We start from the raw sequence: 20189 nt of genomic DNA on the forward strand, positions 1-20189 counted from the left end.
GCCTCAGTTTCCCTAACTATAAATGCAGAAGAAACAGCACCAACATAGTAAAATTTAAAGGATTAAATGGGGCGTGGAAGGTGCTTAACACAGTAACTATCACATGAAAGCGCAGTACTAGTCACTCAGTCGTGTCTGACTCTTTGTGACCCATGGACTGCAGCCCGCCAGCCTCCTCCGTCCACCCGATTCTCCAGGTAAGAATACTGGAGTGGGTTGCCATTTCCTTCTCCAGGGGATCTTCTTGATCCAAGAATCGAACCTAGGTTTCCCATCTTGCAGGCAGACTCTACATCTGAGCCACCAGGGAGCCCACCTGTCGCATGGAAATGGTAATTCCTTTCTCTCTTCCAGATTACTGCTTCCTGGTCCCATCCCTCCCAACATGGCCCATCTCCAGTCTGCAGTCATTAAGTTCTACTCCCCTACAAGCCACATGGTAGGTCTGAGAGGGGGACTAGATTAGAGATCAAGCAGAATAGTGGAAAGAAAACAGACTCTGGGTATCAGAGGATCTGAGGTCAAGTCTCTGATTTACTACCTATAGCTCTCTGACTATAACCTTGCTGAGTGCTGTTTCATCTGTAAAATGGACTCAATACTTACTCCTACCTAATGGGGTGTGTGTGTGTGTGTGTGTGTGGACTCAATATTTATTCCTACCTAATGGGGTGTGTGTGTGTGTGCACACGCACGCCATGCAGCTTTCAGGATCTTAGTTCTCTGACCAGGGACTGAACCTGTGCCCCCTTTAGTGAAAGCACAGAGTCCTAACCATTGGACTGCCAGGGAAGTTCCACCGAATGAGATTATTAGGAGGATTAAGTAAAATAGACTTGAAATCATTTAGTGAACTATAATGTAACAGTCATAGTCACCATCATTATCTTCCAATTGGGTCATAGTTAGTCATATACAAACTTACTGTTAGGAAGGCATGACCCAGAAGAGCAAATGCCATTACCCAAAAATGAAGGGAAATTGCTCAAAACTAGGAAGGAAGACACTTAAGGCAAGTAAAATTAAATTCTACTTAATGAACTGAGGAGAAACATAAGGACCTTTAAATATTCAAGAGATGGTTAAAGAAATGAGAGAGATGGTACAGGCTGAAATTATAAACAACCTCGAAATGAGTTCAGCTACATTTTCAGATGACAGACTCATGATATTATTATTCAATTTTAGCATATCTGAAATTTGTTGTTGTTTAGTCACCAAATTGTGTCCAACTCTTTTGTAATCGCATGGATTACCAGGCTCCTATAGCCCACCAAGCTCCTCTGTCCATGTGATTGCCCATGCAAGAATACTGGAGTAGGTTGCCATTTCCTTCTCCAGGGGATCTTCCCTACCCAGGGATCAAACCCACATCGCCTTCATTGGCAGACAGATTCTTTACCACTGAGCCAACAGAGAAGTCCCCATTTCTGAAATACAAATTAATATTTTAGAACACAAAAGAAATCTTAGAAATCAGAGAGATTAAGTAACTTGCTCTTTATCACTTAGCAAATTAGAGGCAGACATGGGAACAGAACCAAAGCCCCCTGACTCGAAAGCCGGTGCTGTGTCCCCTAATTATGCTGCTCCTCGTATCACTATCTTCTGTCACAGGCTGGAAGTGGGGAGCCACAGCAGAGCCTTGTGAAGTCCTCTGACTCTAACTAACTTAGAGAACACAATTTCTGGACAAATACCTATCTGAGGAGAAGGTCTCAATAAGCTTACCTGTTTTGCTGCTGCTGAGGCCAAATCACTCTGCTTCAAATATAAAGGGGCGGCCACATTCCACAGCTTTTCCTGCAGGGCCTAACAAGTCAGCAGAGGATAGAACCAGAGGTCATAAAGACTGCATATCATTTGAGACTTTAGAGTTCATTTTACTTTGAAAATTTACTGTGATCAAGACCCCCTCTCAGTCTTACTCTTTTAAGCCAAAGTAGAGACCAATGATTTGGGCCAAATGCAATCCTCCCCCATTCAATTCGTGGCCCAAAGACCCCATGCCCAGACCATAGCTTTGCAAGCAAAGTGCAGGAGACATGAAGGCCTTATCACAATGTCCAGGCAAGCTAGGCTTCTGAGGTCTGGGACCTCCTGATCTCAAAGCCCATGGACTACCCTGACAGCCCAGACCCTTCTTCCTTGACTTGATTCCTTTTTCTTTGCTCTATGCTCACTATCTGTGAATACCCCTATCACCTGACCAACATACTCAAATAAAAAATCAAGATTTCCTAGATTCCTCGCTAACTCTCCATATTCAAAACTATCACTTATAGCCACGAATTTTACCTTTCATCTCTCTCCTCTCCTATCCATCCATATGGCATCTCATCTAAACCTCTGCTATAGTCTCTTATTTTCACAGTCCTTCTTAATTATAGACATAATGACAGTTCAGAAAACCTAGACTTACACTGTCCAATAGAAATGTAACATAAGCCATGGATGTGATTTTACATTTCCTAGTAGTTACATCTTTGAAATTTAAAAAAAAAGACAGAAAAATAACAATAACCAAAAAATGTAAAAAGAGACAGGTGAAATTAATTTATCAATACAATTTATTTAACCCAGGATATACACTATGCAATCAATAGTTTAAAAATTATTAACGAGATAGTTCACATTTTTTCATACTAAGTCTAAGAAATCCAGTGTGTATTTACACTTACAGCACATCTCAATATGAACATTTAAAGTGCTTAACATTTACATGTACCTAGTGACTATCAGACAGCGGCAAGTCTGGAGTATTAACATAGAAATTTTTAAATTATACTACTAAATCACACTACCACTAACAGAGTTACTGTTTTCGAATATTTGCTTCCAATAATTTCTCATATACATGTTTTTTATATAGTTGTAGTTGTAGAAATCAGAGTAATTTTGTATGCTTTTTGGGGTGTGTGTGCGCTAAGTCACCTCAGTCATGTCTGACTCTTTGAAATCCTATGGACTGTAGCCCACCAGGCTTCTCTGTCCATGGAATTTTTCAGGCAAGAATACTGAAGTGGGTTGCCATTTCCTCCTCCAGGGGATCTTCCTGACCTAGGGATCGAACCTGTGCCTCTTAGGACTCCAGCATTGGCAGGTGGGTTCTTTACCACTAGCGCCACCTGGGAAGCATTTGGGTATATAACATTATATCACATTTTGAAGTAATCTCTTCTCTTTTACTACTAAAGAAAAGTAGATTCTTTTCGAAGGCCTTTTGGTATTCCAATGCAGAAGATAGCAAGCCAAGGAAGAAGGAAGAAGACCAATGTTGACATGGCAATCACTATGTACCAGACAATAGACCAAGGGTTTTCACATGCTGCTTGCTACCAATTCTTACCTGGGTAGAGTAATTATTAGCCTTGTTTTATAGAAACTTATGCTTCCCTGGTGGCTCCAATGGTAAAGCGTCTGCCTGCAGTGCAGGAGACCTGGGTTTGATTCCTGGGTCGGGAAGATCCCCTGGAGAAGAAAATGGCAATCCACTCCAGCACTCTTGCCTGGAAAATCCCATGGACGGAGGAGCCTGGTAGGCTGCAGTCCATGGGGTCGCTAGGAGTTGGACACAACTGAGCGACTTCACTTTCACTTTCTATAGAAACTTGGAAAAGCCAAATAACTGTGCAAAGGGACATAAAGGAACTTTTGGGGATAATGGAAATGTTCTACATCTTAACTGTGCTAGTGGTTACAAAGATATATATATTTGAATGAATCTATCTAGCCAATTTAGGACTGTTTAAATCCCAACCTACTTTAGTGTACACATCCATTTTCACATGTATACATACACCTAATCACCCTAAAATCACATATCTTACAGTGGCTAATAATTTCTGACTCCTTCATTTATTCTGACTTTGGTCAAATATCACTAACAGCTTTGAAGACTAACAACACTTAGAACTAAAGCCAAGGTAAAGTTTTATCAAGTGAGAGGGCTCTCCAAAATCAGACGTTTGAATTAACAGCAGAACTCTGCTGCAGAAGCTGACAGCTGTTGAGCTAGTTTAACTGGTTTTCAACTCAGTAAACTGAAACAGCCTTTTGGTACTAACTTGCTACACACACACATACATATATATACATGTAATCTAACTACCTACTATGAAATGCCAGCAAGTTGGCCCTTTTAAGAGCAATGAAATCAACCTTTGACTGATTTGACTTTGACAAAATGAAATTAGCATTACAAAAATATATATGTTTATATAAGATCTTTGCTAATCAAATTATTTAAAAACACTTAAAATCCTTGGGATTCTAATGCAACTGATTATCCAATCTGCTCCAATTATATAATGAAAGAATTCTCCCAAATTAAAAAATTAAAATTCCTATATAAGTTAACAATTCTTTAATTAGAGACAAATGTAATCATACTTCAGAGTACATAATTTCCCCATTGCTAAGCAGTTGCATAAGACCATATATTTTTCCACTTAAGGCCTCAAACACTGCTGAATCCATTAAAGCACATTCTTAGCATCGTATTCAAGAACAAAATGGATTCAAACTAACCTTAATGAGAAGAAGTTGACACCTAAGATAGGTAGCAGAGAAGTCAGCTACTCCCGCCAATTCAGACTGAAGTTCTCCAAGCCTTTGCAGATCCCTGCCATAAATAAAACCCCAAGTCAAACAGAGAATAAGGATAATGACAACAATTAAAGATCATGTCAAAAGCATTTACCATTTTATACCTAGTAAATTGATTAAAAAGAATTTAAATGACAGAACCCAGTGCTGAAGTGGTTATAATGAAACTGGTTCACTTACATTTTGATAGCAGTTTAAGTTGATATAATTCTTCTGGAAAGTAAAATCAAAAGGCACACATATAATCAAATAATTTGATAAGTAGTTTTATCCTGAGAGATAGCAGGGAAATATTATCCTGAGAGATAGCAGGGAAATATTCAAAACAAATGAAATGTTTTATGCCCCACAATATTCACTGTTGTATGGACTATTACAGTAAAACACAGTAATTATTTAAATAGTTAATGGTAGAGGAATTATTAAATAAATTACTGTACATCCAGTCAATGGAATATAAGGTATATGATCTCAATTATATAAAAACTATACACACACACACACACACACGAAAAAGACAGCAAACTGTTCTCTGGATAGAGGAATTAGGGTGTTTTTATTGCCTTCTCCCAACTATGCTTTATTTTCCAAATGTTTTATACAATGGACAAGTATGTTTTATATCATCAGAAAAAAATTTTTTTAAGTATTGTAGTGGGCTCTATTGGCTGCCTACCTAATTCATGCTCTGCTGCTGCTGCTAAGTCGCTTCAGTCGTGTCCGACTCTGTGCGACCCCATAGACAGCAGCCCAAGAGGCTCCCCCATCCCTGGGATTTCCCAAGCAAGAACACTGGAGTGGGTTGCCATTTCCTCCTCCAATGCACGAAAGTGAAAAGTGAAAGTGAAGTCGCTCAGTTGTGTCCAACTCTTAGCAACCCCATGGACGGCAGCCTACCAGGCTTCTCAGTCCATGGGATTTTCCAGGCAAGAGTACTGGAGTGGGTTGCTATTGCCTTTTCCGAATTTATGCTCTACTTCTTCCTAATAATGTGAACCCTTCCTACTTCCTACTAAGTGAATCCTGATTTTGTTCAAGAGATGTCCCCAAACCTAGTTCTAGGTAGAGTACAACTGGATTAAACCAATTGGTACATGTCATCTCCCTGGTTATGTGACCTTATCAGTCCTACTTGGAAGGAAAGGATTTATTATTTTTTTTCTGGCTGTGATGTGTGGCATGCAGCAATCTTAGTTCCTGACCAGGGATCAAACCTGTGCCTCCTGCAGTGGAAGAATGGAGCCCTAACCACTGGGATCCCCCAGGAAATTCCCTGGAAGGACTCTTATTTGAAACGTGAAGCACGTTTGATGGTGGTCTCCGAATCACTCATGCTCCCTCTTTCTCTCACTAAACTGAACAAGAATGTTTTATAGTCCTGATTACCAATGGCAGCCATACTGCAACTCTAAAAGAAAAAAGCCTTGGGATAAAGCAAATGTTGAGGACAAGAAAAATCCAAAGAGGCAGAGAGAAACTGGGTCCTTAATGATATAAATGAACTACTTAACCATACCATACTTAGAACTAACAATCCATCTCAAGAAAATTCATAGAAAGCTGCCTGTTTTCTTAAGGTCCATATCAAGATTTCATATAGTAATCGTAACTGTGGGAAACCTAAAGATTTGGCTAATGAGAGAAGTTAACTCTTTCAGAGCTGCCATAATATATCAGGTTTCAGAGCAGCCTATACAAAACTGTCCACTGGACTAAGTCTCTCCCTCTTATCTTGGGCAACTTTCTGATAGCTAGTGCTGCCTCCTTGGTACCAAAAAGGAGATGCCCCGGAAAGGGGTGAAGAGAGAATTATTTCCAAAGTGACTGAATAAATTGGGGTCTGTGGCTTACACTATTGTCTCTGAGTTTTGGTGGTTTGAGCTGATCCTGGAGAGCCTGTTCATGTGTGGAAATCTATCACAATGAATGGCAAGACCCTGTACTAGCAAACCACACCTGTAAAATGCTATTTTGGTGGCCAGCTGGTCTCTCCCTTTTTGCACCACTAACATCTATCTTGCAAAAGATGGCTCTGAATCATTCTACTTTGGAACCATATCATCTACAGACAGATTCTGCCTTCTCTTACATTACAGAGAACACTGACCAGCTGACTATACATTAGCTGACCATTCCCAAGTGTTAAGTCATTCTACCATCCTTGAACTGTAACGATTATTCTGAGTTGCACAAAATAAGATGCAACCCAACTAGCTATAGGAAATCTGAACTATTATACAAACAAAAATAGAAAATTTCTAGCCCTGCTCAAAACATTCTGTGTCCCAGTGTTTCCTCCCTATATTTTTTTATGCCCACAATCCTTAGGAAGCCTCAGTTCAGCCATTCATTAGGAGACTACGGACTCGTTAATGAAAAAGGTACAAAAAGCACCGTCTATGTGTACTGTACTAGGTGTGACGGGTGTTTCCTTACTTGAGCACATTTAATCCTTACAACGTGAACTGCAATTACAGGCATACGTCAGAAAATCCTGGGTTCAGTTCCAAACCACCACAAATAAAGCAAACATCACAATAAAGTTAGGCATGCAAACTCTTTCCCCATACACATAAAAGTTATGTTTATACTACACTGGAGGTTACTAAGTGAACAACAGCACTGTGTCTAAGAAAACAGTAGAAGTACCTTAATTTAAAAACAATTTTTGTTAAAAAATGCTAACCATCATCAGAGACTTCAGCAAGCTATAATCTTTTTGCAATAGTTACATTAAAGATCACTGATCACAAATGACCATAACAAATATGATAATAATGAAAAAGTCTTAAATATTGTGAGAATTACCAGAATGTGAAGAGATACAAAATGAGCAAATAATGCTAGAAAAATGACACTGACAGACTTGCTTGACACAAGCTGCTGTGGAGTTTCGCCCCCTCCCCCAGCCCATTTTTCTTGATGAATCTGGCTAAAGATTTATCGATTTTGTTTATTTTATCAAAGGGATAAAATAAAAAGCTTTTGGAATTTCACTGGTGGTACAGTTGGTAAGAGTCTGCCTGTCAATGCAGGGGACCCAGATGGGTTCAATCCCTGGTCCAGGAAGATTCCACATGCTGCCGAGCAACTCAGCCCAGGGCCGCAACCACTGAAACCCCTGTACCCAGCGCCCAGGCTCCACAACCAGAAAAGCCACTGCAGTGAGAATCCTAGGCACTGCAACTAGAGAAGCCCTTGCTCTCTGCAAGTAGGGAAAGTCTGCGTGTAGCAATGCAGACCCAATGCAACCGAAAATAAAATAATAAAAAAAAGAACCAGCTTTTAATTCCATCAGCCTTTTCTATTGTTCTTTTAGTCTCTTATTTATTTCTGCTGTGATTTTATGATTTCTCTCCTACTAACTTTGGGTTTTGTTTGTCCTTCTTTCTATCATTGCTTTAGGTGTAAACTTGGGTCATCTGAGATTTTTCTTGGTTCTTGAGTTAAGACTGTATCACTGTAAACTTCCCTCTAAGGACTGCTTTTGCTATATCCATAGGTTCTAGATTGTCAGGTTTTCATTTTCATTTTACTCCAGGTATTTTTTACCTTTCCTGTTTGATTTGAAACAAGTCTTTAGATTTTAAACCTCACTGTACTAGATCTTTCATATCATACACTGTTTATCCAGAAACAGAGCAGTGTGTTGACAGAAGGACTCTAACAACCTAGGCTCTAGTCTAGGCCTTTGCTGTTCCTGCCTTTGACAGTTTCCTCCCTTCCTCACTTGACAAATTTATATTCATTCTTCTGGTCACTGCTTAAGCCATGAATGGAAGGGTTAAGCCCCGCTTCCATCTTTTAGAAAACCCTGTACTTACTGTATCGTGTGGGAAGCACAATATTGCTTGCCTTATTTACCCAACCAGGCTGTAAGATCCCCTGTAACAGGGACTGTGTCTTGTTATGACTGTGTCCCTTTTTCCAGCACAATGCTTGACATACGATGGGTGCTGAAAAACCATATAACTAATTAATGAACCCAGGCTCCCTCACTCATTGTAAAAGTTGGATAATTCTCATATGATTGTTTTCAAATTCAATGAAACAATGTACATAATACACTTAGAAGGGTGCATACATAGTGGACACTTAATAGAAAATAGTTCTTGTTATAATCAAGGATAGCAGAGCCTTACAAAGGATCAAATCCATGAGACTGAAGATGAGGTATAAGCAGAAGAAAATGCCATCTATAAAAATCTTAGAAGTTTTCCTTCCTGGTTAAGCCATCATAACTAAAGTTTTCAACAAATACTTACTCAGCTCCTATAAAGCACCCAAAATACAGTAGTGAACACTAAGTAGTTATGTCAAGTTCTAAAAACAAACCAAAAATTCATCCCCCAGGACCATCACTGAACTATAGCAGTGAGGTGAAATCTTAGTTGGGTGACATGCCTGCTTAGATTACAATGAAGGACAATGTGTATGACAGTGAATTTTGTTTGTTTGATACTAGTACTAACAAGTAAATGGCCACAGTCTTACTCAGAGAAACTTCTGTATGAAATCTGGACTAAGTTCACTTTTCAACAACTATAGAAAATGTAAATTCTGCAGAACCCCAGGGGTCATTTGATCTATTCTTCACAGATATAAGAATCCCTTTCACTGCTGCATATCAGACAGCATCAGTTTGAGAGTCAAACAAAGCTAGATTTAAATCTCAGTTCTACTTCCTAACAAACTGCTTCATTTCCTCAAATTTCTACTTCTTTGTGAAATGGTTCACAACATCTAACTGCAGTAATGTTTGTAAAACATAGTAGGTGATCAGTTAACTACTGTACCATCTGCTTTCCTTTCCAAATTTTTCACCATCCTGGCCACCTTTCTCAAGAATGCACTTAATGAGAAACACAGTGCTCAGGACGGACCACAGCAGTCGAACGGTCATCTGACCAGCCCAAAGCCCAGGAGCACTATCACTTCATAAAACCGAGATCATGACGGTGACTCAACCAAGGTGTTTACTGAAGTCAAACACCAGTGGTCTACCTAGTGGAGGGCCAGGGTGGATCTGAAAGGAATAGTGTATAGCATCTTTGTGTTTCTGTTGTATATGGGTGATTTGGAGATTTATCTTTTTTTCCCCTTTGGTTTTTTCCAAATATTGTTTAATAAAGTTTCATTAGCTTAAAAAAAAAAAGCCAGCATTGCAGCTAATGACCAAACTAGCTAACTTTCATGCATTCTGTACTTTCTTTTTTTTTTTTTTGGTTTCATTCTGTACTTTCTTAATGCCAACTGGTTAGTAAAGTGTCAAGGATAAAACTTAAATGTTTATTTAGGTGCGGTTGAGTCGGAAGTAGAGCTTATTTTCCTAGGCTCAGTGCCAACAACTTCAGTAGCAGCCTCTAAATTTAATCACCTTAGTGAGGGAGCAGATGAGAAAGAAAATGTGATTGAGGCAGCACTTCAGGGTCAGCAAACTTTTTCCATAAAGGATCAGATAGTAAATACTTTAGGCTTTGCCATCCATAGTGTCTCCATGGTAACTACTCAGCTGGACCACTGCAGCAGGAAAGCAGCTGCTAAATGCTGTGTCTCAACCAAACCGTATTTACAGAGGCAGACAGATACTGCCTTTTCTAAAGGCAAACGGGATTCATTTCTTTTCAGATCATTCAGGACATTCCAACAGAGCCTGACAGTCTGCTGATTGTTATCAATATCCTTCCCTTCTTCCTCAGTAACAGAGTCACCATGCGCTAACTAAGCACTGGTCACTTGAAACAAAAACTACCTTGCCTAGCCCCTCACAGCTAGATATAGCTATGTGACTTAAGTTCCACTCAATGAGACACAAGGAACATTAGAATATGCAACTTTGTGGGAAATGTCTTTAAAGGGTGTGCTTGTAGAAATGATGCCCTTCTACTCTTTCCTATTTTCTCGAGGTTGGATTATAAAGGAGACAGTTAAAGTTTGGATCTTCAGGCAAAGGCCACTTGATGCTGAAGATGGAGAAACAAGAAAGAATGAGTCTAGGTTATCAGCCACCTCAGCTGTCTGCCTGTGAGAAAGAATTAACTTTTCCTCTTGTTTAAACCACTATTAGTTGCATTTTCTGTTACCCAAACAAATATATATACATAAAAATATATACATATATATAAAAGAAAAGCTGAAAACAGCTTCTTTGCTAACCATTTCTAGTTTAGTACTAATCATCAATCTAGTCATGAACACAAACCTTTTCTTTGTAATATGCTTAAACCACAATCTAATTCAAAATAAAAACATCATAAAATCATGTCAACAGAGTCAGAAAAATCAACCTATAACCAACATTAGAAATCATAAGGGTCAAGCCAAGCATAACGACATTAACTCGGTCAAAGGAAAAGGATGATCAGTCACCTCACCTGATGGTAAACTCTAGCAGCTCCTGGGTTCCCTGAGGGTCAAGGTGCTGAAGACTGTACACCCTTTCAAGGCTCTGCTGCAGGAACTGATGGGAAGGATCCTCATGAGGTGTGATATTGGGAGAAAGACCTGATGACACTAGCTTTCTACCTGGTAACTAAGCAAACACAGTGGGGTTACAGCACCATCAAACTCTGTGGCTCAACTTTTGGTAAAACAAAGAAACCAGGGGAAAAAATGTGAGTCAAACAAAGAAAAGGAAAAAAGAGCTAGGTAACTCTGTAAATAATCTTTTTCTCCTTCCTCAGCTTAAGTGGGAGAAAGGGAAAGAGAGAAAAAATGAACATGCAGCCATGCCACAAGCTGCAAGCTGCAAGCTATAAGCTGCAAGGAGAAAAAGAAAAGAGAATGGTATAATGTTATTTTCTATCGTTAACTGAAATAAATGGGCTAACCACAGAAAGGAGACTAAAAATTAATGCCACATTTATTTTTAACCTTTATTGATTATTCACTTCATAAAAGACTAATGATTTATTCCCAAGTAAATGTTTGTATTAAAAAAATTTTATAGCATGCTATCAAAATGTTTTATATTATGATAATTAAGAATTATAATTCTTGTTCTTACTGCTAAAAGTGGTTACCTTTCAAGAAAGGGATGAGAAGTTTATAGTTTTTAGTTTAAATTTTCTAACTATGTACATATATTATTCTAAATTAAGTCATTTAGAGTTATTTAAGTAGGGATGAGTAAATTCAAATAAAGAGCTTAACAAAGTGCCCGCACAAAGCACTCAGTGTTTGCTATTATCATCAGTATGGTGATCAGTATATTATCAGTATGATTCATCAAAAATGTTTTCTTTCTATATCTCTTCAGTTTTTAAAATAACATTTTATTATTAAAAAATAAACTTATTGAGAATCATATCTATATATAATTATTAAAATGTAACAGGATCTAATCCTTGATTTAAAATATGCTGTTTCAGAAACTTCCCTGGCAGTTCAGTGGTTAAGATTCCATGCTTCCCAAGCAGGGGGTGTGGGTTCCATCTCTGGTCAGGGGTCTAAGATCCCACATACTGTATGACGTGGCCAAAAAATTTAAAAATAAATAAATAAAATAAGAAATATTCCAGGCTTCTTCTTGCCTAATATAACATAGTCAATAACCCAGGTACATTCAAAAAATGAATGTTCTTAAAAGGTAAAGGATTCAGAAGCAGGAGTACAAAATAAGAGTTACAGAGAATTAATGAATGTATTTTCAGAAAATATACAGTCTGCTTTCTGCTATTTACCACAAAGGACTAAAAATCAAACAAGCAAAAACACGGACAAAAGATGTTTTCAACATACTCTCAAGGCAGGAACAAGATGAGAAAGACTGTCTCGAAGGTAAGCATAGTGCCTGAAGGTGTGATCTGAGAACAATGCAGGCATCGTTGGACACGTTTTAGCAGCATTGAAAATAAGAACCAAAACTGCAATGTCTGAAAAACAGGTGCGTTAAGGGAACTTGGAGGTATTAAAGGTTGAGCCTGGCCAGAATTTTGTGCCTGTACTTCTAAGCCCTCAGATTCCTGCTAAATGACTACAATTTTTCTAACAAACAAATGCAGATTCAAAGAGCTATATAAACCTCACACCAAATTTCCCCAATTATCCCTCCAATTACCAAAGAAAGGTTGTTCTATTTATATTTTTTTAGTTCTACCAGTTTATTGCTACCAACCCATCTCCCTGCACCCTCATGCACACATGCTCAGTCGTGTAACCCCATTGACTGCAGCCCGCCAGCCTCCCCTGTCCATGGACTTTTCCAGGCAAGAATACTGGAGTGGGTTGCCATTTCCTTCTCCAAGAAAGGTTGTTTTAAATTATGTCTGTTGATGAGAATACTAACAAATAGAAACTTGGGTACAATGCCTACTAAAGTATATACTGGCACAACCTCTTTGAATAATAACTTGATACAAGATTATAGGCTTCCTTGGTGGCTCAGTCGGTAAAAAATCTGCCTGCAATGCAGGAGACCCACCTGAGTGCAAGAGACTCGAGTTCGAGCCCTGGGTCAGGAAGATCCCCTGTATAAAGAAATGGCAACTCATTCCAGTATTCTTGCCTGGGAAATCCCATGGACAGAGGAGCCTGGTGGGCTACAGTCCATGGTGGACACAAATTAGCAACTAAACCACCACCCTAAGAATCTTATGAATGCTGAGTAATTCCTCATCTCAAAATCAAATAGACAATCATTTAAATAATAGCAAATAATCAGAAACAACCTAAATGTCCCAAACCAGAAGAACAATTATACAACTTGTTTAATCTACTTGATGAAGTATTACACAATCATTAAAAATTATATTTATTAGTTTAATATTGTATCAGAAGCATTTTATTATAACTGAAAAAATTAGGCTCCAAAATGAATAGGGGATATGATAGCAGCTATCTATCATCAAATGTTGTTTGATGAAATAAAATGTTAAAAAAAAAATAACAGCAAAATCCAAAACCCAAGCTCTTAAAAAGGGAGAAGGGGAGGTGGGGAAGCAGGAAGGCGCCTCTTGGGCTCTAGGGGTCTAAGCTCAACCTGGTCACCACCTGGTTGCAGAGGGGCTGCCTCCCCACCTCTCTCTGGTCTGTCCCGGCCTCCTCTAGGACCTCCACTCCCACTACCCAGGAAGGCCACGTGGGGAGTAACCACTGCTTTCACTTTCCCATACCCACTTCTCCATCCGTATGCAGCGCTAGGCCCCCACCCCAGCCATGGCCACGCTCAGGGTCCTGGGGGTCCTGCCTGAAGCCCAAGCCAAGGTGCATGTGTTCCATGAAGACCTGTGTAGTAAGACAGAGAACCTGCTCTGGAGCTATTTCCCCAAGAAGATTTCTGAGTTGGATGTTTTTTTTGTGGGGGATGCATTTTTAAAGGAGCTAGCTCTCAATGAAGCCAATCTGAAGGCCCTGGTAGGCATCCCAGTCTTGATCAATCAAAGAGAAAGAAAAGGAGGAGGGGAAAAAATCAGCAAGAGAAGGAAGACAAGGATGAAAAGAAGACAGGGGAAGATGAAGACAAAGGTCCTCCACGATGTAGCCCAGTGAGCTGCAATGAGAAGACTGGGGTCCTCCTTGCAGCATGTGCAGCCTGAGATCAAGGATGTCACTGAGAAGCTCAACCTGGTCACCACCTGGTTGCAGCTGCAGATACTTCAGATTCAGGATGGGAACAATTTTGGAGTGGCTGTCCAGAAGGTATTTGAACTGATAACAGCCCTTCACACCAAACTGGAAGGCTTTCACACACAAATCTCCCAAGTACTTCTCTGAGTACGGTGATACCATGACCAAAGCAGCTAAGCAGCCCCACGTGGGTCTTATCGACAACTGGTGCAGGAGCTGGAAGAGGCAGAGTACCATCAGACAGGATATCTGGCTGATGGTCATGGAGATCCGCAATGCTTATACTGTATTATACATCATCATCCTGAAGAATTTCGAAAGCCCAAAAGCCCAAAAGCCCAGGGAAGAAATGAAGGGAATGATCTATTGAGAGCTTCCCCTCATTCTGTGATGGGTCCAGCAGAGACCTCCTGACTTTTACAGGGGACTCCATACTTTCCCCACCTTCTGCATGTTGAGGTTGCTTCCTCACCTTGCTTCCCAGGCACAATAAATATAGTCATACCATTGCCAAAAAATAAATAAATAAAAAGGGAGAAGGAAACACACCAAAATATTAACAATTACTTTAGCTAGTAAGACTCTGGCTATTAGACATGAAATTTTTTTTTCCACTTTAAAATTTTTTCTATGTGTATTAATTTTGCAACAGAGAGAAAATCAGAAATTAAAAATACAAGATAGGACTTCCCCGGTGGTCCAGTGGGTTAAAACTCTGAGATCCCAATGCAGGGGGCATGGGTTTAATCCCTAGTTCAGGAACTAAGATCCCACATGCCTCTTAGAATGGCCAAAAATTGAAAAAAAAAAAAGAAGGAGAAGAAGAAATGTGGAGCTACTATATCAGGAGCAGACTGCTTACCTCCTGACTTCTTTTACATTGAGAGAAAAAAAAATAAACAAACCTGTAATTAATATTTAAGCTACATTTGAGGCAATCTATTATTCGAAGACAAACATACTAACATTATACTTTCAAAAATGTTTAGCTTTTTGTTTTTTTTAATGTGAAGGGGGCTTCAGATTTCCAGGCATTTTAATATGTCCTGCATAATTTGTAGTAACACCTAGCCCACAAGTCTATCTCAGATGAGCTGAATTTCAAATAGCCATAGTACTGCACCTGTAGAGGTCAGGTCAGGGATATACCTTTCTTAGAGGTAAACACAGAGTCAGGCATTTGTTAGCACATCAATTACACAGATCTTTTAAAAAATTGTCCAAATGCCCTATGAAAACTTCAGGATGGGGAACACATGTATACTTGTGGTGGATTCATTTTGATATTTGGCAAAACTAATACAATTATGTAAAATTTAAAAATTAAATAAAATTTAAAAAAATAAATAAAAAAAATAAATAAATAAAAAGTGTTTGAAACTAACAACAACAAAAAAAAGAATTAAGAGAAAACAATGGTCATCCCCAACAGCCAGTTATTTGGCTGATTCACGTCTCTCAATAAATACCTCCTTAAACCCCACCAAAGGTGTGCTATAAAGCAAAAAGAAGCGTGGAAGAATACGGATGCATTGATGTAAATATATTCCCATTAGTAGAAAACAATCAGACTACATGCCATGCTGCCCAAAGCTATCACAACACCCTTAAGCTTGTATTAGAGCCACAGAATTCATGTACCCTAGTTCAGCCCATCCTCTCCTTCAGGCTGCAGATCAAAAGAAACATGGAATAAGAAAGGGAAAAGCCCACAGCCTTTAAAACCAAATATGCCTGGCTCTGCATGCCAGATTTGCTGCATAAGCGTTATTTAACCTCTAGGGATCTCAGTTTCCTCATCTGTAAGCAGGGAATAATACCTCCTTCCAGGGTTGTTTGGAAGATCAGTGATAAAATATATGAAGTATTTAAACAGTATGTGGAATATACTAGGTATTCAATAAATGGCTAAAAAATTAGTAGTAGTATTCAATGGCAAAGGTGAATTACTGTGAATACAGAAACAAAAGCTGAGGAAAATAATTATCACTAGGTTTCCTCAACATATACTTTTAACTAAAAGAAACGAGAAAGAGAAAACAAAATCCAAAACCCTCAGACCACCAAAGCTACACTGCAGAAAAAGAGGCCAAAATTTCCTGCTAAGTCAGCAGAGGATACAAGCTGGATCATCCATGTCTGGTTCAGCTGTGTCAAAAAACGGGTGGGTGCTCAGCAGCTCAGGCACCAAGGGAAGCACCAGGGTTGGGTGCCGACTTCCCAGAAACTTCAAGCATCTGAAACAAACAGAATGAGAGCCCTCTTTAGTAAGTTAATAAATGCTTTAAAAAGCACCAGGAATTGGAATTAGAAAACATGAGTCAGAATTACAAATTCTCAACCATCTACTTTTGTGACTTCTGTGACTTCTGGTAAGTCATTCAATTATTCTGGAACTCAGTTAATTCATCTAAGAACTTGGTTATTATGGAGGTAAAAGAGCTGATACAGCAGATACTTCTCAAAGTTATTTAACTAATAACCATTTCCCCCAACTTCACTGCCAAGAGACCCTGATTTTACTCAGGCATCAGGTAAGTAGTAAAATATTCAATGAAGGTAGGCTCAGCCCTAGGGCTCAACCATAACTGGTCTTAACTCATCAGGGAAAAATGACTGAGGATGGTGATTATAGCTAAGAAATAAAAAGATGCTTGCTCCTTGGAAGTAAAGGCATGACAAATCTAGACATCACTTTGCTGACAATGGCCCATATAGTCAAAGCTATGGTTTTTTTGGCTGTCGTGTACAGATGTGAGAGTTGGACCATAAAGAAGACTGAGAGCCAAAGAATTGATGCATTTGAATTGTGGTGCTGGAGAAGACTCTTGAGAGTTCCCTGGACTTCAAGGAGATCAAACTAGTCAATCCTAAAGGAAATAACCCTGAATATTCACTGGAAGGACTGATGTTGAAGCTCCAATACTTTGGCCACCTGATGGGAAGAGATGACTCCCTGGAAAAGACCCTGATGTTGGGAAAGACTGGAGGTAAAAGGAGAAGGGGGAGGCAGAGGATGAGATGGTTAGATAGTACCACCGACTCAAATGGACAAGAATTTGAGTAAACTCTGGGAGATAGTGAAGGACAGAGAAGCCTGGTATGCTGCCGTTCATGGGGTCGCAGAGTCGGACCCTACTTAGTGTCTGAACAACCACAACATCATGGCAATCCCAATCCCATTTTACAGGGACTAGTTTGCAAGTAGTCAAGTAACCTAGTTCTGGTCAATGGAACAGGAGATCAAGTCTGCTGGGGAATTTCTCAGGAATGTTTTCCTAACCAAATTGGAAAAAAAAAAAATTGCATGCAAATGAACATATCTATGAAACAGAAACAGATTACAGATATAGAGAACAGATTTGTAGTTGTCAAACAGGGAAATGGGTGGGGGAGGAAAGGATTGGAAGTTTGAGATTCAGTTCAGTTCAGTCACTCAGTTGTGTCCAACTCTTTGCAACCACATGAATCACAGTACACCAGGCCTCTCTGTCCATCATCAACTCCTGGAGTTCACTCAAATTCACATCCATGGAGTCAGTGATGCCATCCAGCCATCTCATCCTCTGTCATCCCCTTCTCCTCCTGCCCCCTATCCCTCCCAGCATCAGTCTTTTCCAATGAGTCAACTCTCCACATGAGGTGGCCAAAGTACTAGAATTTCAGCTTTGGCATCATTCCTTCCAAAGAACACCCAGGGCTGATCTCCTTCAGAATGGACTGGTTGGATCTCCTTGCAGTCCAAGGGACTCTCAAGAGTCTTCTCCAACACCACAGTTCAAAAGCATCAATTCTTCAGCACTCAGCTTTCTTCACAGTCCAACTCTCATATCCATACATGACCACAGGAAAAACCATAGCCTTGACTAGACGGACCTTTGTTGGCAAAGTAACGTCTCTGCTTTTGAATATGCTATCTAGGTCAGTCATAACTTTCCTTCCAAGGAGTAAGCGTCTTTTAATTTCATGGCTGCAATCACCATCTGCAGTGATTTTGGAGCCCCCCAAAATAAAGTCTGACACTGTTTCCACTGTTTCCCCATCTATTTCCCATGAAGTGATGGGACCAGATGCCATGATCTTAGTTTTCTGAATGTTGAACTTTAAGCCAACTTTTTCACTCTCCTCTTTCACTTTCACTAGCAAACAGAAACTATTATATATAGGATGGATAAACAAAGTTCTAACTGTATAGCACAGGCAACTATATTCAATATCCTGTGGTAAACCATAATGGAAAAGAATATGAAAAATTACACACAAATATACTTTGCTATCTACTAGAAAGTAACACAACATTGTAAAGCAACTATACTTCAATAAATTTTTTTAAGAAGAGAGAGAGAAAAAAAATGCATAGAGGGAATGTCCTTTTCTTTCTGTCTTAAGATCCTGTCTTATGAGACAGCCATGTTGCAACTATGAGAAGAAAGTCAAGAGAATTGCAAAAAAAATCAACCAGAGTATTTCTCATGTTAAGCTGTTAAATGACCAATCCTGAAGTCAACTCTCTGACTTTTTTGTTAAACAAAAACACTAGACAGTGAGTAAGCCTCTTTTAATCAGATTTTCTGTTACTTATAGACAAAAGCATTCTAACTGATTTCCTAGGTAAAATTCTAAAATCGGAAGAGACCTGATCTGAAACAGGAAACTTAATAACTATGTGGCCTTGAACAGACATATTTCTTACCTACAAATGGGATAAAAGGATTAAACAAAATAATGAATGAAAAGTACTTAGCAAGGTGTCTGCCATTATATAAGAAGAACTCAATTAACTATTAGTTTAGCTATTATTAACTGGCTATTAGTTAACTACTATGACTACAGGAATGCCCTTTATAAGGCATAAAAAACTATATATGTGCTGGTATTTAGGCAGTTTTCTTATTTTTAATAAATTTCTAGTGTAGAAGGTGTGCTGAATTAAAAAGAAACATAGAACTTAATTTAATGCTCTCACTGAGTTTGTAATCTAACTGAGGCAAAGATGACTAACATTACAAGGTAATGAACTATTAAATGATAGTTGATACCATTTGCTTTCTACTTGTCAAAGGTAGAAGAGATCACCATGACCAAAGTTTCACAAAGGAGATGAGACTTCACCAAGGACTGGAAAGTAAGATCAGCAAAAGAGAGAAAACAAACCCCATGGACAAACTGAGAGGAGTATGGGGTATGAAAGGCATCGCATTCAAAACACTTGATACTGTTAGGAAAGTACACTTTTCCCCAGTCTTGATTTCCTTCTGTGTGGAAAGAACTTAATTCACTAGTTTTCTGACCTCTCTCAGCCCTTTTACTCACTACAATGCCTCAGGGGACACCGTAGCCCCACATCCCAAATGACTGAGTGTTCCCTGAAGGCAATCAAGAAACACACAATGAATTGAGATGAAAAAAAATAAAGAAATGGCAAAACAGAAAACCAGATAATAGAAATGTTACCTAGAGCAAGATTTCCTGGTATTTTTAACCTTTAGTATATCTTGATTTGACCTGATTTGTCCCACAGTTTTTCTAGTTTTGGTAATAATTTTTTTAAATAAATCATATATTTCGAGTGGTCTCATCACATAAGTTTGTTGAAATATGTAGAGTACAACAAAGCACAGTTTATAGTAAATGTATGCAAGTAGCTCTTCAAACGAACAGTGTTAAGCCTGACTCTAAACTAGAGGTAATCAGGGGAATCATGATTTTCCACCTGAAGATCAAGTACTTGCCCTCCCTCTAATCTTCACAGTGATGGAAATAGACAAAGGAGTGACTAACATCATATACGAGGAAAAGGGAATCTACAGACTCATCTCTGTACCTCCAAAAGTTACCATAGGGCTTGGCACATAGTAAGCACATGGCAGGCACATTTTATTTGCTAGGTGGACAGATGGACAAATGAATAACCTAAGACATGATAGTCAGTTTAGGAACCAGATTCTTGCAGGTATGGCTAAGTTGAATCAGGTTTCTACAGTGAAGACAAAACTGAAGGCCATATCTCAATC

The 20189-nt window shown here is 39.1% G+C and overlaps 1 protein-coding gene and 1 pseudogene across 1 annotated transcript in view; one reads left to right on the forward strand and one right to left on the reverse strand.

Moving 5' to 3' along the window:
- Window positions 1-20189, reverse strand: part of INTS4 (integrator complex subunit 4) — a 113581-nt gene that overhangs the window by 28025 nt on the left and 65367 nt on the right. The window contains exons 13-17 of the mRNA XM_027532696.1: window positions 16297-16412; window positions 12349-12482; window positions 10983-11140; window positions 4531-4624; window positions 1732-1812 (exon numbers count right to left, since the gene is read on the reverse strand). Of these exons, the coding sequence (XP_027388497.1) occupies window positions 1732-1812; window positions 4531-4624; window positions 10983-11140; window positions 12349-12482; window positions 16297-16412 (583 nt within the window). The remainder of the gene's footprint in view (window positions 1-1731; window positions 1813-4530; window positions 4625-10982; window positions 11141-12348; window positions 12483-16296; window positions 16413-20189) is intronic.
- LOC113886479 lies at window positions 13122-14841 on the forward strand (annotated as a pseudogene).

Source organism: Bos indicus x Bos taurus, chromosome 29 (genome assembly GCF_003369695.1).
Source record: "Bos indicus x Bos taurus breed Angus x Brahman F1 hybrid chromosome 29, Bos_hybrid_MaternalHap_v2.0, whole genome shotgun sequence".
Classification (NCBI taxonomy): Eukaryota; Metazoa; Chordata; class Mammalia; order Artiodactyla; family Bovidae; genus Bos; species Bos indicus x Bos taurus.